At 37.9% G+C, this 25,807-nt stretch overlaps 1 protein-coding gene across 1 annotated transcript in view; it reads left to right on the forward strand.

The window, feature by feature from the left end:
- lmf1 (lipase maturation factor 1) overlaps positions 1 to 23,188 on the forward strand; it is a gene marked incomplete at its 5' end in the record, with an annotated part of 31,095 nt that extends 7,907 nt beyond the window's left edge. Inside the window, 8 exons of the mRNA XM_079260466.1 lie at positions 3,322 to 3,470; positions 9,655 to 9,720; positions 14,569 to 14,736; positions 14,898 to 15,078; positions 17,707 to 17,860; positions 20,586 to 20,769; positions 20,905 to 21,017; positions 22,080 to 23,188. Coding sequence (XP_079116592.1) covers positions 3,322 to 3,470; positions 9,655 to 9,720; positions 14,569 to 14,736; positions 14,898 to 15,078; positions 17,707 to 17,860; positions 20,586 to 20,769; positions 20,905 to 21,017; positions 22,080 to 22,266 — 1,202 coding nt within the window. The 3' untranslated portion in view covers positions 22,267 to 23,188. The remainder of the gene's footprint in view (positions 1 to 3,321; positions 3,471 to 9,654; positions 9,721 to 14,568; positions 14,737 to 14,897; positions 15,079 to 17,706; positions 17,861 to 20,585; positions 20,770 to 20,904; positions 21,018 to 22,079) is intronic.
- Between the last annotated feature and the right edge of the window lie 2,619 nt (positions 23,189 to 25,807).

Raw genomic sequence — 25,807 nt, forward strand, 5'->3', positions numbered from 1 at the left:
AGACCGGCAGAGCTAACATTAATCAAAAAGTAATGACACAACTTAACCTAACAGAACATAAACGTAAGTACTGTCTTTTAGCAAACACCATTCATGCATATTGTTTTGCCAACAACATGCTCTCCCATTAGGCTTTGCGGTTGCGTTTACTCATACAGTAATGTTATGATAATGTATGATTTATTTATGCAAAAACCACCATTGCTAGTAGTTGCTCACTTGGGGTACATTAAATTAAAATGTTACTTTATTAAGTGACTTTTTAAATAAAGGGGCAGCAACTTTTAAATGTCAGCATCTGTTTATCTGTGATGATGTTGCACTTGCACTTGTTCGCTCTTCTGCATCTTTGTTAGGTTGTCATGGAACCATTTAAATCATCATACATCTCTAAACTTGGATATCTTCATTTTAGTTTTGTGAAACAGGCCCCAGTTTATCAGTAAAGTTGACAAAAGAAGACACATCTTGCTGTCTTTGTACTGCTGGGAAGTGTGTGCAGCATCTCTGCAGGTTTTCCTTAAATACCACAAGTTTCAGCTGTCATCGGTTCCCAAGTCTAACCTCAAATTCAGGTCATTCAGATGTTAAAATAGCCACGTTTTAACTTTATGTATTAAATATAGAGATAACTCTTTTGCCTTTTGACTTCATAGTTCTGCCAAAAAGATGCGACTTGTCTCGTAATAGACAAACCCTGCCTTTGCTGAACTGTCTCGTGTTGTCTTACAGGAAAAGAGCATCAACATTGGCATTTATTGGTTATATAATTGATAGATTGATGGATTTTCCTCTCCAGTCTGGTAAACATGTCCTGAATATAATGGCTGCAATTGCAAAGAAAGAGAGGAATAAAGTATAAACAGTGGCTTACATGCTGAGCTCTATTTTTGACAAGTGGCAAGGTCAGTGGTAGTTCTGTTATTGGTTAATGATGCTTTGTAGTCTTGAGACGCCAGGCTCAGTGTCTGTGGTTTTTCATTCTCCCTTGAGCCCTTTTTGTTCATTTTTTTCTGTGCCTTCTGTCACACCCTGGCTGACCGTGCAGCTTGAAGTCTGCAGACGAAGCGCTTTAGATGGTTTCCACATCTAGACTCAAAAACCAAAGGCCAAAGCTGTTTGCTGTTGGGGACATTAATGGCAGACATCCCTCTCCTGTTTTAGCTACTTTTTATAATGAAGTTTCGAGATATGAAATTACATTTTTCTCAGAAAACTTGAATAGCATCAACATCAAATAGCTATTTTTGTACTGACTAAAAATCTTTGATGACTTGTGGAATTTTACAAATGCATAAGCCCTAAAAAAAAAGTTGTTTTCTGTTATTTTTGTGACTTCCTAACATTCTTTCTTTTTTGTATGTAATTTTTTTACACATTAACTAAAAATATCTAATAGACCTTCAGAGGCCATCCATAATTGGTTCATATTCCTGTTTTTTTTTGTTTTTTTTTTATCAGGCACTTTGTGCTTGGCTTTGTTAGCTAAAAGGAACAGCTGCCATGGAGTTTGTGCCAGACCACAGTGGCAACTCAGCTAGCAAGGGGTCCTGTACCAGGTTCAGCATGAAGCCAAGTGGGCTCGCTCTGGCAGCACATCTAATAAATTTGAGTCAATACAGATAAGATTAGCATAGCTCCCGGGGACGAAAGGATGACAAGCAAATGTGTGTTCCAAAGCCCTTTCACATTTTGCAAACTGCAGGGTTAGGGACCCCTGGACTTCCCTAGTGTTACACCAGCTGTGCAATCTCCCTTAGGGTTGTCCGCCCTTTCCTCATTTCAATGATTGCATGCGTGTGTTGTTATTTTTTCTCATAAATAGGCAGAAATAAATAAGAAAATGCCGGGAAAAAAAAAAGAAAAAAAAAAGCTCAATGAGTAGCCGAAAAAGCTCCCTTTTCTTTATCATATTTTAGAGCCCTTGATTCATGGAGACATTTTTGTGACATCTTTCTGGACACATGGGATAACCTTAAGTTTTTATTTACTGGAAGCCACGCATTTATGACAATAATCTGCAACAATTCCTTAAACTGCTCTTTATGCAGTAGGGTCCTGTGATGCAGTCATAAGATAAGCTATTAAGCCACATTTTAACAATTAAATAAACAGAGACTTCATATCGGCAACCAGAACTAACAGCAATTAGTAAAGGCACTTTACACACCGTGTACTCAGATGATTGAACATTTCCATGCAAAGGATCCATGAAATATCATTAGATGATCAGGAATGATGTGTACTCAAAATTTGGACACGAGTATAAAATGTTCTACTTCTAGATTTGAGTAAATATAGGTTATAGAAAAACAAAAGCTATCTGCAAATACAAATTGTTTTCCTACACTGATTGTATATACTTGTTAATTTACTTTTCAGCTGCTATAAATGAGCATTTTATCATATTCTTACTAAATGATTGATGAACCCCCCGTAGGCTAGCAGAGTTCCAGTCTTTGGGGTTTAAATGGTGGTTTAAATGTGATTGTGAGCAGTGCAGTGATGGGAATATAACTCCCATCTTTAGCTGCAGCACACTATGAAGTGATTGGCCTTTTAGGCTGTTTTATGCACATAACAAAATTTGTGGACAGTTGTGCAAACAGGGTTTGCTAGGGGGTCTTGAAGTCTTGAGAAAAAGGTACTGACGGATTTATTCAAAAGTCTTCAATGACATCCTGAAATTATGGATGAATTCTGTATCAGTGAAGCCCTTCAAGTCACAATCCCACTGCTCCTGGATCTGACTGTGCATTCACACAACCTTGTACAGAGGTGGCAGCCACTACTGCACAAAATGCCATTGTTGTGATTTGTACTTATTTTTTTCGATGTTTGTCTTTCCATTATTACTTGGTCACAATTTTGTCAGATCAGACTGCGCGGGAACTTCAGTGTGTTTGATGGTGTTTTTTTTTTATGCATGCAGGTAACTGTATTATCGTGTACAATTCACATTAAAGTGTGATGAAAGTTGCATTTCAACAATGTTAACAGCCATGCCAATTAATTGGTTTGTTGTAAAAAAACCCATCGTATTTGATGGTTAAGACCGTCAGTGTGAACATAGTCTAACAATGTCACGACTGCCAGCTGGTTTTCCCCCCTAGATGCATGTCCATCCAGTGTCGTTTGAGAGTTTGACTCATGCTCTGTGAATTCTGATCTGCAGCTTCTTTACCTCTCATGTGCATCACATCCTATCCTGGGCTTAGTGATGCTACTTTTAGTTAATAAGAAATATAATGTGCCTCCATTTGCTCATGCCAAATCCAAAACATAATTTGTTAACAAGCTCTCCTTTGATTATTTGCACAGGTTGGGAGAGTCAGCTGTTGGAGACAGGCTTCCTGGCTATTTTCTTGTGTCCGATGTGGACTCTGTCCCAGGTCCCTCGCCGCTGTCCTCCCTCCTTCGTTTGCATTTGGACCTTCAGATGGCTTGTTATCCGCATCATGCTGGGCGCTGTGAGTAAACACAATTATTAAATCCCTACAAATCTAATGAGGTAATAGGGGAACAAAATAATACCATTGCTTTGCTGAGATACGATTAGAACTGTGTAATAATATTATTTTTGAGACCAAAGTGATTTCAGAGAAATCACCAGAGAAAAACATTTAAATTCATGGCATTTATCATTATATGTTATTTATAGATTGAAGGTTTTAGTTACCTTAGCTGTTGCAAAATGAACATTTATTTTCCGTGGGTGGATAACTTCTCGATGAAGTTCTTTAAGTGGTCAGACTTAGAATAAATACATCAAGCAGAGTTAAAGGCATGAAACCTCTCGAAGGTCTAATATCCCCAAATATTTTGTTTGTCCATATGATTTTGGTCTGGGAACGCTCTTCTGTTATACAACTCTGCCAGGACTTGGTAATGCCAAGCCAACGTATGGTTGACTAAACAACATATCTCAGTGTTTGACAGATTCCATGGTGAATTATAGACCACCGGCTACGTTTTATGTCTGTCGCTGTAGTTACCACAAATTGAGTAGGAATTTTCCCACTAAGCCCATGAAGAAATCTGAAACTTTGAGGGAGCCAACGTAGCTTCTGTTCACAGTAACATAAAGCATTTGCTGATATAGAGAGGCATTAAAGTGTTTATCCTATGTGCTCAATTGTCTCTTTTAAGGGTTTGAAATATGAATAACCAACTTATAAAACAAAAACAAAAATAAGAACAGAACCATGGTGTTATTTATATTTTTAACTGTTGCTCAAACTTTAGACCCAAATGTTCAGAAAGCAAGACTGAAAGTGTATGGTAGTGCAAATATTAATGTTTGGAAAAGATTTGTTGTTAGAGTTGATTAATTGCTTCATGGAATCACTGTTTCCATGGTGTTATTGTCTGTCAAATTAGAAAAAATAGCATCTGCTAGATGGAGAACAAAGCACAAATGTATGTAGATGGTTTTCTGTTTTCTTTTTTTTTAACGGAGGAAAAATTATTTGTTGTAGCGTAGCACTTAATAACTTCCTTACCTTAATATGTGTGTTTCTGGTTTGTTTTGATGGCACACTAATATTTATAATTCATTTCTGGAGCTGTCCTTGCCTAGCAGCATCACTAGGCAGAGAAACCACACTTCACAATGTTATGTTCAACCCGGAGTATTACAATAAAGCTTTTTACTAACACTGGATCACACACCAGAGTAGACTGACTTGTGCTCAGAGAATAGTCAGGAGAAATCTTTGGGGTTTTTTTGATGAATCAACACTGTTGCATATTTAAAATGGCTACTGTGTTGATATCCAGTTGCTATAATGCAGGTTATGAAAGTGGTTGGCACAGCAAAGCTAAATAAAACTTCAAGCAGCAACCCCCGGCTGTTAAAAATGAAGCCTATGTGGTGGTGCCAAAAATTGCATTCCCACCCGCATCCACTAGGGGCTCCAAAACAGAGCAAATTGCCATAGAGTCCCATGTTAAAAAACCTTTTGGTTTAATAGGTCAAGTTTACCTTAATGACAACTGTGTGGGGAGTGAACTTAATTTCATCTCAAAATTTGGCATAATTGGGACGTGTCCTTTTGATTGACATGTACTCGATATCCTCTTGCAAGAAGGCAAATTGTAGCACGACCGCGGTTTTTAGTTGGCTGACAGCGTGACCTAACTTTAGCCCGTCTTCCTCCATTAGCTAGTTAGCTCCCGTTAGCCCCAGTTTAGCTTCGTTAGCTCTTAGCTACATTCAGGTCGGAGCTTGTTAGATGTCAATCATCCTCCCTCATGCTCACAGCTCCCTTCTCAGCTAAATTTCTTTACTAATTTTTGTATTTTCCGGGAGAGACCGCACATGTGACGCTGCCAAGATGGCGACGGATCTTTAGTTTGGTTCTTCAGAAACCTAAAGGTGACATCATGGAGGCTCCGCCCATCTTTTATATACATTCTATGTAAAACGTATAATTTTGGCACTGTAGCTGTTGCAAAACAAAAAAAAGAACAAATATGTTTAAGTATAAATGGGAACTGATGATTAATCAACAAGAGCCTTCAAATACTAAAAAAGAGAAGTAAATATGATGGGACATTTTTATCCCTGGTCTAGATCAGGTAATGGCCAACTAATAGTAATAATCAATGGTGGGTAATCAATAGGTCACACTATTTTCTGTCTCAAAATATTTTCATCTGACAGTATGAAACCGAACAAGTCAACATCTGGGGACTTTTTATCCTTCGAACTACTGTGCTAGTGTGTAACGTATTACCATGAAGCCACATTTTGATCTAGAATTAATGCACTGGGAAGGAACAAAAAAAAAGTTTCAAAATGCAGTTTCTCGACCTCTGGATGTTGCAGAGTGTCAACCTACAATATTCTTTATAATACCATCAAAACATTCAAAAGTAGTGAGTTTTAACCATGAACTGTATATAGAGATGGACGTAGCCTCCGTGACGTCACCCATAGGTTTCTGAAGAGCTGAATTGAAATTGTGGGCGGTTCCTACTATCGCCATCGGCAGGGACATGCGTGTCATCTCACCCGGAAAATACATATATGGGCAAAGAGGTGGAGCTGAGAGAGGGGGCTGTGAACGTGCCAAAGCTAAGTCACGGTGTTAACCAGCTAAAAACGCGTTTGTTTTACATTCTTCTTACTTGAAGTGGGAGGTTGGTACCTGTCAATCAAAAGGACACGCCCCTAAATATGCCGACTTTCGAGAATAATTACTTTTAAATGGGCGAGTTAGAAAAAAATTCACTCCCCCCACAGTTGTCATGAAATTAAACCTGACCCATAAACCGCCAATGGATTTTTGAGCCAGGCTGTAAACATGTTTATTTCTGCCATGAAGTTGGTCTTTTTAACATGGGAGTCAATGGGGATTTGCGCTGTTTTGCAGCTCCTAGCGGATCAAGGGGGAACTGCAGTTTTATTCACTTCCGCATAGGCTTCACTTTTTACCGCTGAAGGCTCCATCCAACTTTCATATACGGTCTATGGTTTTAACGTCTAACAGTTATGCACTGCTACTTTAAAGTTTATGCCAGTTCCTTTTTAATACCTGGCAAGTTTACAGGTGGATCCTCCTTTACACTCCTGACATGTTGCTCTGTGTTTTCTATATCGGCTCGTAATTGATCACATTTCAGGATCTCATGACAGAATTGGATAATCATGAGAGGTTTTATCTGAACCACCTCCATGGCTGGCAGTTCCAGCCAGCGGTCCAGCTCCTAATCAGTGTGAAATGACTTGCCGTTTGTAAATCAAGTTAGAGGCGATTTACTCCACATTCCCTGCCAGCCACATGATGGTCTGATGTGTCAATATTGACAGTCTCGTGTTCTGGAAGGGACATTATTTACTTAGTTGTCTTGGTGGAAAACAGACAGAACTGCGTGTGCATTTCTCTGTATGTTCAGTTGAATAAGTCTCACTAATACTAACAGATACATCGAACAATGTTCTGAATTTACTGTATGACTGTTAGTTATATTCTATATATTCTGTATGAATTTGACAGCCAGTTCCCTTTAAATGTCTCCACATCTACAGTTTTGAGCTGCTATTTCAAACATATGCAGGCAGATCAGCTAATGATGTGTACAGACAACAAACGAATCAAAATTGTTTTCAGATTCAAACTGAAAGGCTGGGAGTCCGTCTGCATAACAGATTTGACTCTTTACTATCGGTGACACTTCAAACATGCCTCACTATGCAGAATAATTCATTTCACTTCTCTCTGATGTGGCTGTATACCACATTTCTATGATGACTGCATAATTTCATGTTGGTGGAAGCTCACTAAATCATGTGCAGAGCCTGGGATGGCTGTTGGTAAAGCTCTGCATAAATCTTGTGGGTAGCATTTCTCAAAGGACTACGGTGAGGATAGTTTTAGGCTATTTTGTGTAGACACACATCGCCTGAGGTTGAATCTGATTCCCTGACTTTTCTTTTAACACTGCAATGAGATGCATCTCTGTGGATTTTAGTGAGATGACTATTATTGAAGGCTTATTATTGGAATTGTGCTGGTAGGAGAATTCTACTGTCACTAATTCAACTAATATTAGTAGGTAACGCAGAAATGTGGAGAAAGCATTAATTTACATTTTTGTTAAATGTGCATTGTTGATGATGATTAAAAAAAAAAAAAAGTTGCATAAGGTGCCATTCAGCACAGGGGTGTGTCCAGCTCCTGCCTTTGAGGCCATAATCCAGCAGGTTTTCAGTTTTTCCCTGCTCCATCATAACTTGACTCACACTACGAAGTCACTGTGCAGAAATTCATAGGTTTCATTTGAGTCTGGTGTGTTGGCGCAGGGAAACATTGAAAACCTGCAGGACAGGGACCATTGAAGACCGACTTTGGTCACTTCTGATTTACTGGTTCCTAGCCTTTTTCTTTTTTAAAACATCTTCTTTGTTAGTCTATTTGTTGTCTTCTTTCTGTTCTGCTGTGCTTAAAACTTGCTCTTCTACAACCATCTTTTCTACTTCTTAATCATAGTCATCTTCTCTTTACTCATATACTTAGGGTACATTTATGCTAGTGCTTTGGTGGCTTAAAAACCAGGGGTCTTGGTTCACCTGCAGTATGAAAGCAAAGAGACCATCTAGGGAACCAAGGAGTGGAAGTAACGTGAAGTTTGACAACTCTGCCTGTACTGGTACTCAAACTGGGCAGTTCCTTGTGAAAACTTTATTCGATTTGAACAGCAGAATAACAACAGAAACCCAAAGAATGCATACATTTTATGCTGCTCTTTCATTTACTTCTCATGAACAAGCTGGCTGAAGATGAAGGATTTACATTTTCTGTTGTGGTCTATTGATAAGGCAGTTTTTTCTTTCCTCTTGCCTTTGTTTTTTTTTTTTTTTTCTCAGTTGGTGGTATTTTAGGCAGCACCGCCTCAAAACAAGTAGTTGTGACTGTGATGTTGTCCAGGAGGTTTGGTCTGGTTAAGTAAAGTGCATTTGAAAGAAGTAACCTCAGACTGTCCTGGTGTGGATGCATATTTGCTCTTTCTTATTTGTTATATTTGCCTTCCTATCTCTTATCTGTTTTTGTTTTTTCTTTGTTTAGTTTTTCTGTTTTTACTTCATTTTCTTGTTTCCTCTGTCATCTTTAGCATCTTTTTTCTTCCTTTTTGTTTGGCTTTTTCTTTTATCTGTCATCTCTTGATTTTTAATTTTTTTCATTCTTTTTTTTCCTCCTTCTGAATCTTATTTTCTTAGTTCTTCTGCCAAATACTTTCCAAACAGATCTCCATGTGAACACAACTTTTCATAACTCTTTAACCTTATTAGTCTCACCGGACGTTGCTGCAACATTTACTAACCAAACCAAACTAGTTGGAATATTATGTGTACAAAATCAAGCTTCTTTAATGTGCAGAGAGATGATTGAATGTGATTTTTAAGGTGACAGATATAAACAAGAAGTAAAAGAAAAGCAGAAGTTTTACAAAATTTTAAAAAAGTTTTTCCAACAAATCTGAATGAATTTACACACAAAACCTGAGCATCAACATAATTTTTTCTGGTTCCAGTCATGATCTTCCTTTTCACTTTTAGTTTTCCCTTTAATGCTTTCTTTGCTCTTATCTTTTTTTTCTATGAATATGTTGCACCAGTGGTGCTTAGCAATGCAGAAAAAATCTAATTTACCACCAGTGATTTATTACATTTAGCATGAATAGAGAAGGAGCCATGTTGCAACCAAATTAACTCAAATTTAGCATCTGCATTAGGTTTGATACAGAAATAAAGTTAAAAAATTGAACATATTAAAGAGAAATGGGAAACCAGGCCCTTCTATCATTTCATGATAAACTCAGAAGTTCAGCTGTGCTGCGTAATTTAGTCCAGATTAAAAACCACTTTACAGCTCCCCTCATTCACTGCAGGTTTAAAATGATTTAATCCTTCAAGCATCGCTCTGGTAATATGAGTAGGTTATGAATTTTATGATAAATTTTTTTTAATGCTTCTCAAAAGATGCTAATTGCATTTTTATAATATATTTGCAATTTTAGTGCATGCACTCTCTGAACAACTTTTCAAAATCTGCTGTTTGTTGCTTATTTTCTATCACCACAAAAAACAAGTGTAAATATTCATTGCAAAAAAATAAATAATTGTCTTTGTCTCTTTTCTGTCTTTTTCAGGGTCTTATAAAAATCAGAGGCGACAAATGCTGGACAGACCTGACATGCATGGACTACCACTACGAAGTGGGTCTTTTTTTATTTTACTTTCATGTTGTCTCATATTTAGAAGTTAGCCTGTTATAGTATAAAATCAGACAAATACTGTTGATCTCCATTTTGACAATTAAAAATGAATTAATAGGTTATTGTTTTAGATTAATTATTTGCACCTATTTCTTACATTGTCACTAAGCTGCTGACAGATGAAGATGGATTTAGTATATACTGCAAACGTTCTCTCAACGTGCAGAACTGAGGAGCCTGAACACCTTAAGATCTAAAATCAGCCCTCAGTTAGCATACAGCGTCCGCCATTACAAAGTCTAAAATTTGCTTGAATGTCTTTAAATCCTCTTCTAAGATTTCAAGCTAGCTTTTGCTGATATCCAGACCACATGATTTCTCCCAGTTTTCAGTCTTTCAGCAAATGAAGTGGTGGTCAAACAAACCAAAAAGGCTTGAAGATGTGCATTGAGGATTGTCACAGTTTTGGTGGGAGTGTCCACACTAGATCCATTAAAGATGATGAGCTATGTGACATTTTGTACATTGTCCAAGAAATAATTTATCTTTGAATCAAATAAATACCCATCAGTTCCCCAACATTGACCTTTCATTTGGCTGAGCAGATGACATCATGGAAAATCTTGACAACTTATTGCTTAGTGTGTGGATGGTGGAAGAAGTTAGGATTTAAAGCCTTCATGAAATTTCCTGCATCATTTCTGCTCTTGTAAGTACACATTTGAATGTTTTTAGAGAGTGGTTGCTACGTGTTTGGTGTAAACAAACCGTGACTGCATGGACTGGCGACCTGTCCAAAGTGTACCATATATCTCACCTGATGATAGCTGGAATAGGCTCCAGCTTCTATGTAAACCTTAATTACACTAAGCGGTATAGATAATGAATGAATCCATGACTGGCTGCTTTATTCTATCACGTAATAGCACAAAAATAGGTGGAATAAAAAAAGACAACTGGCATGCTGATCAATATGTTCATTATATGCATTAGACAGTAATATGCGTGTGCAATTTAGAATTTTGTCAGTGGTACTTAACCACGGTTTTAAGGTGATTTACTAATGCTGATTGCATAAATGGGTGGCAGGTGGATACACGTTGATACATGTAAAATACACGTAAAATGATGCGAACAGCGGATGAAGTAAAAAGACGCTATAAAGACTTAAGAAAGTGAACAAAAGAAATAGCCAATTGGCATATGATGAAACGTCTGCAAATAAAACAGCTGCCGGAGTACGGACTCACCTACAAATAAACAATAAAGAAGGAAAACGTGAGTGAATATGATGGGCTCAGTTATTGTTTCTAAATATTGCATAAATTGACCCACCTACAAGCCACCTGACTAAAACACATCAGCTCCCAACTTGGAAAACTGTTTTTCAAAATAAAAGGCTGCACAATAATTAAATGCATGTGTGATTTCTGTACACATGCTCAATGTGTGCGGGGGGCACAGGGTGCACATGGGTGCAATCATTTGCTCCTTTTACTCTGTAAAATCCAGCTATTACAATGAAATAAATAAATAAAAAGGCCTTGTTTGGCCTCAATTAATGACTGCGGAGTGTGTGGAATGCCTGGGGAATCCCAGCTGTAACATGCAATATCATTTACAGGTACACATGACTCTTCCTGAGTCACTCCAACAACCCCAAAACGGCAACGCTGTATAAGTGATATGCTTTGATGAGTGTTTCCTCGTTCATCCCATCATGTCCTTGCCTGGTTTCCTTCTTGTGTTAATAACCACAGCCACGTGTGCAATTATGCAGGTAGACTGTTTAAACATCCTTTTGGAATGTATGAAATATAGGCACACTTGCTATGAACAAAATTGCTCTCAGGATTTATAGATCAAATTGTGGATGCTAATTTAATAAATGTACAATTTATTCCTTGAAACACACACAATATAGCATATAAACACCATATATTGCACATTAGTGATGAAAGATAACCGGATGCAGACATACTATTTTGCAGGCTATTGTCTCAGTACATGCAAACCTTTCTGTCGTCTTCATCATCAATATTACTATGGCATCATGATAAACTGAGCAAAAACAATAGTACATGTCAATATCAGTTTGTGTTGTTTGCAAAGTCTTTTAACTGCAACTTGACTAGCAAGATGAAAGAGTTTCTAGTTGGTTTTTTTTGCCACTTGAGCTTTAATTTACACAGAATATTTATAAGCTAACAGAGAAAGACCCTAACTAGCTGAAGTAAAGTGTTTTACAAACCTTTAGCTAAGTGATTGCTGCAAAATCTGGCTCGCTTTGATTCAGCTCCTTTTGACCCTGATGAGCGGTTCATAAACAACTTTTCTCAACATGTTTTCATAATACTCTTAGTCTCATTCAGACGTTCTTTCTACATTTTACTTACAAAATTAGGATTAAAGTTTTGCAACAAAAAGTTCAGACAAGATCTTCAACATTTTGCCATTTTGCCACAGTTTGGCATTGTGGGTTCTTAAAGTCCCCGGATTGAAACCTCATGTTTTAAAAGGTCAAGAACAAAATGCATTTAAAAAAGTCTTTTTTTTTTTCTTTTTTTTTTTTTTCATTCTTATCAAACTCAGCTAGAACTTGGCAAAAAGGTTGTGGAATAATTTAGCTTTGCAAGTAATAGGTCACAACTACAGACATATGTTTACAAAAAATAAGAAAACAGATTAACATAAAAATTTCTTTCATTGTTCAAACATTTGTGATTCCGTTCCAGTAACATTTAAAGTTACTTTTTAGGTTTTGGGGTGAAAAAAGGACCATTTGCTTTTAAAAAAGATTAAAATCAAGCATGAGTGACGTGCAGTCCTTCAACAGCTTCAAGGGGAATTTTAAGCGAATGTTCCTGGAACAGAAAGGAATTAAAGCAAAACATTCAGCTGAGTGTTGGAAGTTTTTTCTGGGTTTGTTATACAAGTGCAACTCTTTTCACACCAGGTACTATCATTTAACTCCACATGTTTTTTAAACTTTTGATTATAGAACGTTTTTGATGCTACAGGTGTACATACTCATACCTGATGCCACTACGGATCCAGGTGTGTGATAACATCAGCCTGTTTCTTTTTCTCTGAGTGATGACAAGACATTCTCACATCAGAACTGCCACAGAACAAAGCATTTCAGGATCCACCATTGTGGATTGATGTCCATCAGCCTCGTAGAGTGTGAGGTTTTGCAAATCCAGTGTTTGTTTTGACTTGTGGGACCCCCAGTTGCTCTGAGCCACACTGATGTGTGTTGCAGAGCTGCAGAAGGAAGACAACTGTCTTCTTTAATGACCAGAGACAAGGAGACACAAGCTCCAGAGAGACTGAATGACTGGAGGTGACACACACATAGAAAACACTGTAAAAATACAACATGAGGAGAACAAAATGAGCGTTTGTGCTGACTGTGTGATGTTTCATTCAACTAATTGAAGTGAAGGATAGGATCCTTTTCTTTTATGAAAAATGACAGATATTTGGTTTCCCTTCTGGGAATCATGAATTCCAGAAAGCTTAAGTCAGAAATAATTAACCGTAATAAGGTTATTATAAGAATGAAGCTTTTTAGTGTCAGTTTCCATCAAAAAAGATTGTTTTATTGAAATTTAGTAATCTTTTGTTTTATAATAAAGCACAGGAGCACCAGATGCTTAAGGACTTTATTTATCCCTACAGAAGGTATTTATGTGTTGCAGCAGCTGTTAAAGATAATATCAGTAAAACGACATACAAGGACTTAGAATACACAGAAATAGTATAAATGAAATATTAATATTAAATAAAATATTTCAGAAAGACCGAACACAGCTTGGATAATAGATAAACACGCCTGTCCAAGTGCTTTATCACATGTTAGCAATTCAGTGCATTTAGGCATGGTCAAGATGACTTATTCCAATCCAAACTGAGCATCTGAAAGGGAAAAACTGGCAAAGAGAAGTTGCTGAGTCTTAAATGAAACTAATTGCATCCTTACACACGACACACACAGGTGTTTCAGGACAGCGTACCAGCAAGGTGACAGATCATTTTACAATGATGAGCTTATTCCTCGCTGGATCACTTTCCCTGACTTGGTCCAGCTTACAGTAATGTCAACTTGCACACCAGAAGCCAGTGGCGGCGCCATGTTAACCCCTCTGACACACTGCTTCCTTTCAGAACTGCAGAGGAGCTGCAGATCTCCTTCCTGGCTTGTCATGGTGTGTGTTGGTGCGCTGCTGGACAGTTGGCACTTTGTTTGTCCAGCTCTGTTTGTCTGGGTTTATCCTAATGCAGTTAGTTCGGAGGCCATATGGGGTGGCTAAGCTGTCTGAGGTTTCAGACTCCCTGCCCTTGAATTTCCAGGGCTGTTTTTGTAAGCTGCAGGTTAAATAATCCAATTTTTCCTTCTGTTACACAAAAATAATGACCATATTGATCAGCACGCCAGCCGTCTTGTTTTCTTTCTCGCTCCACCTATTTCTGTGCTATATTTACTTTTCCCTACAGTGGTTTGCATGTGCAGCCATTAACAGAGTTTGCACGCACATGTACTGAATTGTACATGAACAAACACTGTTCTCACTCTGAAACCTCGGAGTGTTTTTTCAGGGAGAGCGGGATTGCCTTCATTTAAATAAAGTTCCATCTTTATTTAGACTTGGAAAATTTCCCCTCAAGGTGCGGCACCATCAATTACTCTCCAACCCACTCGGAGACAAGAGCTGGTGCCAAAGTAAAGCAGAAAAACTTCCATCCTGAGCAATCGATGCACTTTTTGTTTATAAAAATAATGCTGCTGACTTAGTTATGAGAAATTCAAAGGAAATGACGAGGAGATGCTCTCTCCCTCTCCAGACCCAGCCAGTTCCCAACCCCATGTCATACTACATGCATCGCTCTCCGTGGTGGTTCCACCGCTTCGAGACCTTGTCCAACCACTTCATCGAGCTCATCGCCCCGTTCTTTACTTTCCTGGGCAGGCGGATGTGCATGATAAACGGAGCGATTCAGATTCTTTTTCAGGTAACTCATCATTCACCAATGATGAAAATAGAATAAAGCATTAAGCATGTTAGACCTTGCATTTGTAAATCCAATCACCGCTGGAAAAATATATTCTGTATGTTGCAGATTTCCCCTTCACACCAACTGGATCTTCTCTTTGTTTCTGTTCTGGCCTGTAGGTGGTCTTGATTCTGAGCGGAAACCTCAGTTTCCTGAACTGGCTCACGATTGTTCCAAGTTTGGCCTGCTTTGATGACGTGTCTTTGGGCTTCCTGTTTCCTTCTGGGTCCGAAGCCAAAAAAGCAGTGCTTGAGATACAGAATGAGCACAAAAGCAGATGCACGCTCAAACCCACCAGAGGTGAGCAGATCCTGAAGCTTACACTCTGGGAATTCATTCGCACTTTGACCTTTTCAACACTTGCAGAATGCAGAGAAGAACTCACACCCTCTTTATTTGCAGGGTTTTATTAATCCAGATATTTAGTTCTTATTAGCTCTAAAATATGGTAAATACACCTTCAGATGAAGAATCACTATTGATATATGAGAGGGATTATGACAGTTTGCTGTCCTGGAGTGTTCGGGTGTCTTAGTGCAGAAGATTATTCATTAATGGAAACCATTTAAAATAGTTTCTAGTCTTTTCTCAGCCAAGCAATGCTTAAAGAAAATAACAAAAACCCAGGCACTATATCTCAGACTCTACAGGCCTTAGTAAGCATGTTAAAGGTTAAAATTCATGACAGTACTGTTAAAAAGAGACAGGATTACTGTTTTGAAGGGTTGATGGAGAAAACCCTCTCCTGTGTGAAATACCCATGAGAGCACAGTTTAGGTTTGCAAATTTGTATCTGAGCAGACCACAGCATGTCTGGAACAATAACAGATGAGACTGCAGTGGAGATGTTTGGTCATGATGCATAAAGTTGCATTAATCAGCACAAACCCCACATGCCAACTGCAAAGCAAGTTGATGGAGGGGTGATGATTTTGGCTTGTTTAAAGGAACCTGGACATGTTCCAGCTATTGAGTCAAGCATGAACTCCTCTGTTTACCAAATTGTACTAGAGTCAAATTCAAGGCCATCTGTCTGACAGCCAATGCAGAGATTATATTTCATCGTTAACCTCTCATTTGTATTGGCAGCTGACATGTCTGTTACCAGAGGATTCCACTAGGGGGCGGAATAGAGAACTCAGACCGATCCATGACAAAAGAAAAACAGACAAGCAATCAGTTTTTTCAATATCAATGTTTACAGAGAAAAAAGTTAGCGTACACATATAGAAATATGAAATATGATCACATATCAACTATAAATAATAATTATGTAAATATGCTGAAATACTTTTAAAACCCAATGCACGAGCAAAATATGTATATAAAAAGGATTTCCCTTGTAGTTCTGTCACACCGAAGGTCACACTTATTTCCCACACTAATGAGAGCAAGTTGAAATGGTTTGAAACGTTTATAGATGCTGTGTGAACAAGGTGACATCAGGTAAACTGGCCAACCTTTTGATAATTCAGTTGGGAAACTGAGAAAAAATATATTACAACACTGACTTATATTTTGGGGTGGACTAATCCACTTTCCCACAATGCTGTCTGGTTGTCCTCTTATGTTTTCTACAAAAAGAGACTTGTTCATTCCCAGGTTCACAATGAAGACTATCATCACCTGTACCTAAACAATGTGAACCCCCCCCCCCCCATTAAGTCCATCATCAGGTACCTTCCAAGCAAAGCCTTCAATAAAGACACTCCTTTAAAAAAAAGTTTAAACTCAATTTAGTACATTTTAAAAACTGATTTATGACTGACTTATGGTAAGTCATGTTCTACACATAATAAATCCCCTCAAATAAATTTTTTAAGTTTTACGTATAAGTTTACTGCTAGTGTGAAGTCATTGGCAGATTACCAGACATAAAAACGTCCATTAATATTGTAAAACCAACCTGATGGTTCCACCAAGCTCACGGTTTGGTGGGACATCCAGAGAGTTGTGTAAAAATCTCTGCAAACCCCAATGAACCAAAGCAGCTGTGACAAAAATGGACCAAATTTTAAGAGACTAATAACATCATACAGAAAAGGATCACTTCAAATCATTGCTGCTTAAAGTGGTTCTGCTTCAGCAGTTTGGTTTAGTTTCTCATAAATAATCTCACAGTGAAAAAAGAAATGTGCTCATTTATTTGTTTTAAGATCCAGTAGAGAGAGGATGATATTTATTGATGACCTGATGCATAAAGCTTTGTAAGAAACACTTTTGACTACTTGTCCTGATGCAGCCAAAGTGAAACATTTACATTGTTTACAATGAGGGCTCGTAGTGAGAGAACGAACAGGGTCTGGTTGTAATGGCGAGGGAGTTACGGGAATAAAAGGGGATTAGCACTTGGACAGCTGAGTTGTCGGGAAAAGCATGACATATGGTTTCATGGAATTTAAAGTAATGTCACTTACATTTTTACAATTCAGACAGCTTTAAGTGTGCTGAAAGGGTGAGTGGCCCCTCTCTAATTGGTCTCATTGGAGCATTGGTGTCTTTACTTCACTGTAAGATGTAGAATATAAAATAGGCTTTTACCTGCAGCGTGAGCACATTTTAATTGTTTGAACAGATCCAGAAAGTCTGTGTTGGTGAGAACTTTTATTTGGATCATGGTGATGTGTTTAACATGCATGGGATAAGCCGGCAGGTAGAAGGAACTGATCCAGAACTGTTATATTAAAAAAAGGTAGTCATTCCCTGAGAATGCTTCAACTCCATCACACATATCCACACAGAAACTACTATTAATAAGAACTGCCCTCATTCTGACATGAAGTCAGAAATATAACCAGCAAATATGTCTGTTTTCCCTTTCATTGACAGTTCATTTTGCCTTGCTGGCCACATACAGAAAAATAACAAAAAATTAAATAAAAATACATTTTTAAGAATGAATATCTTTTTTCTGTTTTTGTCTGTCAGGTATGTTGATACGCAAAGTAGTAAACGTTTCTTTGGGCATTCTGATTGGCTGTCTGAGCATACCTGTGGTGATGAACCTGCTGAGTTCACGACAGGTGATGAACACCTCCTTCGATCCACTGCGCATCGTCAACACCTACGGGGCCTTCGGCAGGTACAGCAGGAGTCTTCCTCCCAGTCCACAAACAGTCTTTTGGAATACATTTCAACTGGAGCAAAACGGTGTTAGTGGTGGAGTCAACATCTCTTTTAGTCTAATACATGATTACAGGGCTTTTTTTTTCCAAAAGACAAAGTAAACAGCCAACCTTCAGATTTTTTTGATATTTTTTTATAGCGGGGGTGGGCAACTCCTGCTCTTGAGGGCTGCAGTCCTGCAAGTGTTTAGAGTTTCCCTGCTGCAACACACCTAAGTCAGTCTCCGACTTAATGAGCAGACTTGTGCAGAGTTTGACATAAAACTTTGTGCAAGTCTGTTAATTGGTCATTGATTAGAAGGAGATGTGTTGCAGCTCTTAACACTGGCAGGACTGCAGGCTTTCAGGACCAAGGTTGCCCACCCTTGTTTTAAAGCAACACTTCTAATTTTTCGAAAGTTCTAAAGCAACTTCAAATTTGGTGACTTTGGCACCCAAAACAAAGGATTGTTCAGCATTCATATTGCTCCCTTTCTCTTCTTTGAGTTCTCTTCAGCCAGTAAAAGTCAGTACGATGTTGACTTTCGTCTTGCTCTGTCACTTTCTTTTTTTCTTTTCCTTGTTTCCTCCAGTACTTTCCTCTTGAGTATCTTTGTTGAATCATCCATCTTGGACATGCAAAACTGTTAATGTGTTGATATCCAGTTTCTAGCTCATGGCACAATACCGTAAAGCAACACACATCTGTCGCATTATGCTAGAAAAAAGCTCTGAAGTGTGGTTTCTTAGCCTTGGGATGCTGCATGGCAGCAAGAGTCCCAGGAATGTAGAGTTTTGAGTTCGGAAACTTATGTAGCGTTCCTTTAAGAACATTTTCTTTGGTTGTTGTTTTTGCTTCATGTTGATAGGTTTGAGATTCAAACAGCTATTTAAACTCAAACAAACATTGGAATATTGAGTTCTGGTTTACTATGGCAGGACATACTTCAATATTTACTGAAGTGTAACTCAGTCCATCACACACAGTTTGTGGTTAATGACTATCACCATTAGGCTCATTTTTAATGTCTAGTTTATAATGTTTCTGTACTATTTTGAGTTACAATGGTTAAGTTAATTTTACCTGCCTGACATTTGTGAAATTGGATGAAAACATAAAATGATGTTCTGTTGTGGTTCAGTCTAATAGCTTTCAAAGCAGAAAGTGCAGCTGCAACACTCTGCAGCATGGGGGATGAAACCCGACTGGCCAACTTTCATTTCAGCTGAACGAGTGCAACCAAAAGAAAATATCAATATGCTAAATGGTCAGAGATAAACAAATATAAACTTCTCACACTTTAATGCATTTACAGCAATCCAATGATCTTGTTACTAATAGGTTCTAATTGTGTGAATTCTGAGTCTTGTGGTTTGGAAATGTGAGCTGAAACCACAAAGAGCTTTCTGACAGCAGAAGGTTCACAAATGGAGCTAAGTTAGTCTTTCATAGACATGTTGTCCATGCTAAGCAGTTACTTAAAGCTATTTTTCAAATTATATTCAGTGAATATAGACTGAAGCCCCACATGGGTCTTTACTTTTTCAGCACCTCCTTTTCAGGGGCTCATTCATTCATTCATGTTCATTTGAAATATTTTGTCTGGTTTCCTGCTCTTTACTTGGTTTTGTCTTTAGAAAGTGAAAGTTACTCCAGATTATTTAACTCTTTCATCACCTGAACACATCACATTCCTGTAAAATTCAGAATTCTTACCATTTAGGTATCCATAGGCGTTCTATGGAGTATAGGTATCTATACTGGATTCATCTTTCATACTGGACAATTTGGTCTGCGAACTCCCTGAAAAATTGTCTGTCGTGTTTAAAATCAGATTTCAATCCTGGGTGTGTTAACAGAGTTCTTAAGGAAGATCAGTTTCAGCTATCTTTGTTCTATTGTGTCTGTTTATAAAGTCATAGATCAGCTGATATGACCCGGCTCGCTAGGGTTAAGGGCTGCAACATAAAATAAAAGCGTGCCTGACAGAAATTATCTTTTGGGAAATTTATTGTCCCATATCAAGAGCAGGTTGTGCATCTTACATCAAATTCAAAACCAAACTATTTAAAAGGCAAAAAACATAAACAAGCACCATCAATTACCCAAACCACAAAACAATCAAAACAGCAAAACCAAAGGCTAAGCTCAAATTCCACACAACAAGCCAACAGTAATGCACATAAGGCCTTAAAGGCTCTTCAAAACAGCAACAACCAGTCTCAAAGTGGGCAAGCTGTATCCACCACACAGCTGCCACTGAATGAAGGAGCTGAAGTTCTTTTATACCGGGGTGGAGATGTTTTGAATCCTCATTGGATTTGGCAGCTCTCAGCGATCCAGATGAAGGTGGTGTGATGAAGAGGAGCCAATCTCAGCCAGGGGATGCCAGAGGAGGTTTTTCATCCAGAATGAGTGGACTGATCAGAAAAAATTGGTGGCAGCTGTAACATCAGCTTTCAGGCTTTTTACCTACTGTATAGCTGAACAAATGACAGAATAGGCCTCACCTGTCTGTGACATGGCTTTTGGCTCTCCTGTCCAATCACATTGAGTTTTTTTTTAGGGCAGATTTAATATACTTTGTAACTTGAACATGAGTTGATAAGCAGCTAAAATGAAAAACCTGCCTGTATTTAAACATTTCAGGAGCTAACTGGAAGCATGGCATCTTGTTTTTCTGTCCACGCTTCTCTGAGCAGCATCACGAAGGAGCGCACCGAGGTGATTCTCCAGGGCACGGTTAGCACAGATCCCAAAGATCCCGAGGCAGTTTGGGAGGAGTACCAGTTCCTCTGTAAGCCTGGAGATGTGTACCGGCGACCTTGCCTCATATCGCCGTATCACTACCGACTGGACTGGCTCATGTGGTTTGCTGCCTTCCAGGTGAGATACCGTCCTGCGTGTTTATCACTTGTTTTTAATCTCTAAACAAGCTGATGTGGTCTTTGTTTTATCATTTAAATATGACCAACCCCAATTAATCTCTCCTTGTTTTATTGTCTTGATGTCTTGATTCAGACCTACGAGCAGAATGAGTGGGTGATCCACATAGCAGGACGTCTGCTGTCCAATGACAGCACTGTCCTCTCGCTACTCGACCACAACCCCTTCCAGGGCAGAAACCCACCCAGGTAAACAAAAATCACATTGGCATCATGTCATGAAGTTTTAAAATGTACTTTCTACCTTTTTTATTGTCTCAAGTTATGTCATCAGTGTGAAGTTATTCTCTTAGGATGAAAATATAATGACGTAATCATTAACCTACAACTCCCCCTGGTGGCGCAAAAGAGGGACTGCATTGACAACCTGCGTATTGGAGAGGCTAGAGATAGTCTCAGTCTGACAAATATGTACCTAAACATTTAATTTAAAAATGTAAAAAAGTTTTTAAAAAAAAAAAAAAAAAAAAAAAAAAGTTTCTTGAGGCAACATAATTTAGAAGATCTAACATGAAACAGCATCTAATAACTAATTTAATAAATGAATAAATAATATAAATGCATATGAATATCAGATCATAAGAAGGCAAACAAAATGTTGCTGCTGGTAGAGGTGGTGATGAAGAAACATTAGAAATAGAATTGAGACAAAAATGAGATTTCACTTACAGTAAACCATGTAAAAACCAAAGAGAAAGAATAAATTTCTATTTATAGACATTTTGCTTATTTGTAATAAGTCTAAACACATTAAACCAGGATAAAATGGAATGATTCTTTTGGCTGTTAGAGCAAAGTGAATGTAAATAATTATTTTACGAGCGATTACTTTATTGATTTCAGTTTGAATTGAGATTACTGGATTGTCAGGCATTCAGTCAGCTCTCCCATCCATCTTTTCATTAAATGGAAATTTCTTTTTTTGACGGGACTAAATATATTTTATCTTTATCTGCTATGGAATCGTCTTCCCCAGCACCTCAGAGCTGCACAGTCTCTCTGGATTCACCTAAAACTCACTTTTTTGTGCTGAGCTTGTCCTTTTGCGTGTTTTATTTTTATTCTGGATTTTATTGTTTTCTATTGAGTATGTGTGTATGTGCGATATAAATAAAGTTGAACTCATCTTAGTTTGGGACATCTGCTTTTCTTAGAGGACCATAGTCATGCCCAGATAATGAGGAAAAAAAACATGAAACATATTGAAGTAAAGATTCACATGGGTTGGCTGTTTTTGTGTCCTCCTCTCAGATGGGTTCGAGGTGAACATTTCATATACAAGTTCAGCCAGCCGGGCAGCGCCAGCGCAGCAAAAGGCAAGTGGTGGCTCAGAAAACGGATCGGACCATACTTCCCTCCTGTGGACCTGGAGTCCCTTCGAAGCTACTTTCAATCCAGGAACTGGCCTCATCCATATATACGAGGACACAGGAGTTGATGCCGCCAGGTCTGGCATGAGGTCAGACTGCAGCATCAAGGGGAAATCAGATGTTTGAAGCCAGTCTCAACTCCACATTTCTTCTTGTTACAGTCACCATGGATACCAACATGTTTTTATGAGGAACTCCTTGATGAAAGCTTTGCTTTTTACTGAACATCCCAAACAATATGATGATTTGTAAATCTTCAGTTGGAGATTTATCTCCGAACATTACGAATAAGGTGATTTTTCAGCTCAATTTTCTGTTACAAACAACACAAATACATGAACATCTTAAAATGATGAGTCTTTCTAGAGAACTGAACCAGAAGGGTGTTGCACAGTGATTACTTGTATTTGTTCTCCTAATTATTTCACTTTCCTAATAAATCTCATCACATTTGTCAGCTCTGACAGGATCGTCATTATAGGGCTGCAGTTGAAATGAGTTTAAGCGTAACCTGAGACTGAAAGCAATGTGTTAACTGGAATTTGGGTCAAAACAAGAACAGTCTCTTGGGGATCAAGTGAGCAGGAAGTCAAACTAAATAAAGGATTTCATTTTCTGTGTAGATATTTTTGTCCCTTCCTTATAAAGCTACATCTTGTATCAGGAAGCAGGATTTAATCAACTAAATTCTTGTATTTTTAGATTCATGGAAACAAGATTGCATATGAATTTGAATATTTTTTTTACCTTATTTCTGAGTTTATTCCATAGTTGAACACCCCAAAAAGACAAGCATCTTTGTTTCATCCCTTTCCTTGATTTTGGAACAATAAATTTAAAACAGTTTCTTGGTTTATATTTAGTTTGTTTAAACTTAAAGTATTTTTGGACACCTTCTGGAAGAACGTTTTGTTTAACTTTAAACTTAATTTGTATTGTTTATAGTAAACTATATCATCAAATTTCATGAGATTTGATTCAATAAATAATGGGTGTGTACGGCCATAATATCCAGCATTATTCATCAGGCATATGGCGCTTTTTTTTTTTCTTTTTTTTTTTTTAAAGCATTACTCATGTTAATGCTTTAAAGTTTGAAAAATTTGCCTAAAAACTTAGTCTATACTGGTTAGATCTGCCAAAATTCACAACACCTGTCTTGAACATTTTGATGTGTGAATGGTTTAGTAGCTGAACATATGCAGAGGTAATTTAATGCCAAACATTCCCCAAAGTTTCCGAAATTTATGAATGATGCAAAACTAAAAAATAAAGAAGTTAAATAGTTTTCTATCTCAAAATAAAATGTGTAAAAATAACCTGTTGCTTACTCAAAGAACTGGTTGATGCTGCAGTTATACAAATGGCCACTTGGTGGTGCTGTTCTCCAGATAATTGTTGCCTGCTGGATTTTGGTTGCATCTCAGAAACCTTGAACTTGTCAAGTCGGTTATATTCAATACATTTTTGCATTCAACAATTTAATTCTGAACTTACAGGTCAGACAAAGAATGTGATCTAGCTGAGATGAGATAAACCCATTCAGTAAATTCAGCGTTCGCCCCAGAGTCTGTGAAGCTGAGCAAACTATCTGAACTGTGCTTGTCTGTTTCTGTTAGTATGACATATCGGGTCTATATTTTTAATAAATGAGGAGCCAAAATGTGTTTGATATGATTATTTCCATCTTTTTTCCTTCTTAAATACTCCATAACTTGAAGAAAAATTATGTCGGCGTTGAAACGAACCAAATCAGTTCTTTAGAAAATGAAAACCACTTTGCTGTAAATGTAGCCACCAAAATAACTTGTAAAAACATCAACTAAGGAGCCAAATTGTGTTTAAGAATCATGTACTTTTTTTTTTTTTTTTTTTTTTTTTTTTTTTTAGATCATCCAAAACTCAGACCTTAAAAAAATGACAATCAAGCACAAAGTGTTCAGTGGTGTTTAAACTGTGCGTACACAAACAGGTGTTCCTCAGACGCACAATGACAAGATGCCTGCTAAAGCTGGCATGTTAGGAACCCTGCAGAACAAAAATGAGTGACAACAAAGAAGTACATACCTGGGTTTCAGGTTGAATTAAATGCTGCATGACCTTCTCCTTAAAAATCACCCAAGATTAGTGAGAAAAAAGTTGTAAGAAATACAGGAGCTGCTCCAAGAACAATATAAAGTTTGTCTGCAACACTAACGTCTGAAATTATTCTGTTAGATCAGTTTGCCAGATTGGATGTTGAAAATCAATTATGTTCCAAAGCAGCAGACACAGCCCTCGTACTCCTGCAAACAGCGCTGACAGGGAACAGATGCTGAAACTGTGACTAACCAGTTTATTGAGAAGCATGGATGGAATTATTATGATTAATTATTACATTTGTGTCTTTTTCTTGAAAACTTGCTGCTGCTCTGTCCTTTCTGTAACCATACAAGCACCAGGACAATATCACTCACTGTTTAAGAAAATTCATGTGTGGAAAACACCAGCTGGATGAGTCTTTCATGCTCAGCATGCAACAGCAAGTTGCCTTGATTATAATATCTGCAATTAGCATAAAGTACGTAGCCTACATGTGGTAACAGATAGCCCAAGAATGGATGGGTTTGTATTTGCTAAAACCTCATTTTGGCATTAACCAGAAAAAAATGTCACAATCCTGGACTTTTAACAGCATTAATGCAAACCAGCAAGTTATATCTCATCTATTATTAAGCACCCTGTGGTTTTTGATGGCTAACGTGACTTCCCCGAGGGCTTGACCTGACCTAATACAGAAACATTTAAAGAAAAATCTTCCAATGTTTGTTGCAATTAGCTAGATGTATTATCTTGTGGTGTAACCTTGCAAGTCTTGAATGAACCCTGCTTCTTTCTCAGTCAAACTGCTAGCTGCAAGTGTTAGCATGGGGAACTTAGCTAAATCATTTCAATGTTGCACACCGTTGCTTTATTTTATCATTTAATCTATGCTTTCCATATCATTGGAATATAAAGTATTCTGTCTCCATTAAAAGTTATAGGAAATAAACAGGCATCTGAGCAGCGTCGGCAGTTAGAAACTCTTACAACACAGGTCATGTATGGGTAGGTGTGCTCCTCCTGTTGTTTACACCTCATTGGTTTTTGACAATGGATCACTTGCACAGCAAGGGTTGTTTTTAATAGCCTCCTCATCAGACTTATCTGCAAACTTTTTGCTCTGTTCACCGCCTCCAGGCTGCAGACAAATTTCCCTTCAGATTCGCTTTCGCAGCCTTTCTACCCTCTTTCATGTGACTTTGATAGTTTAGTCACAGTTTTCACATTGAAACTGGATCAGCTGACAGTTTTGCTCCCTGATTGTGTCACACACACAGCAGAGACGTTTATCACCTACAGCTTCAGTCTGGCCTTTCCCCAGTTGTTCTCAGATATAATTTTACAGCGTTGAAAGAATAAGTGTGACCAAAGGGAATGGGTTGTTGGTTATAGTCCCCATGCAGCAATGTGATTTAGTGGGAAAAAATATCATACACAGCAAATCTTTCATAAGAAAGAGGTTACAACAAAATATATTGAGTTAATTAGTTAACAGTGTAACAGACAGAGCATCGTTGGCTACAATAA

This window comes from Telmatherina bonti (genome assembly GCF_933228915.1).
Source record: "Telmatherina bonti genome assembly, chromosome: 21".
NCBI lineage: Eukaryota > Metazoa > Chordata > Actinopteri > Atheriniformes > Telmatherinidae > Telmatherina > Telmatherina bonti.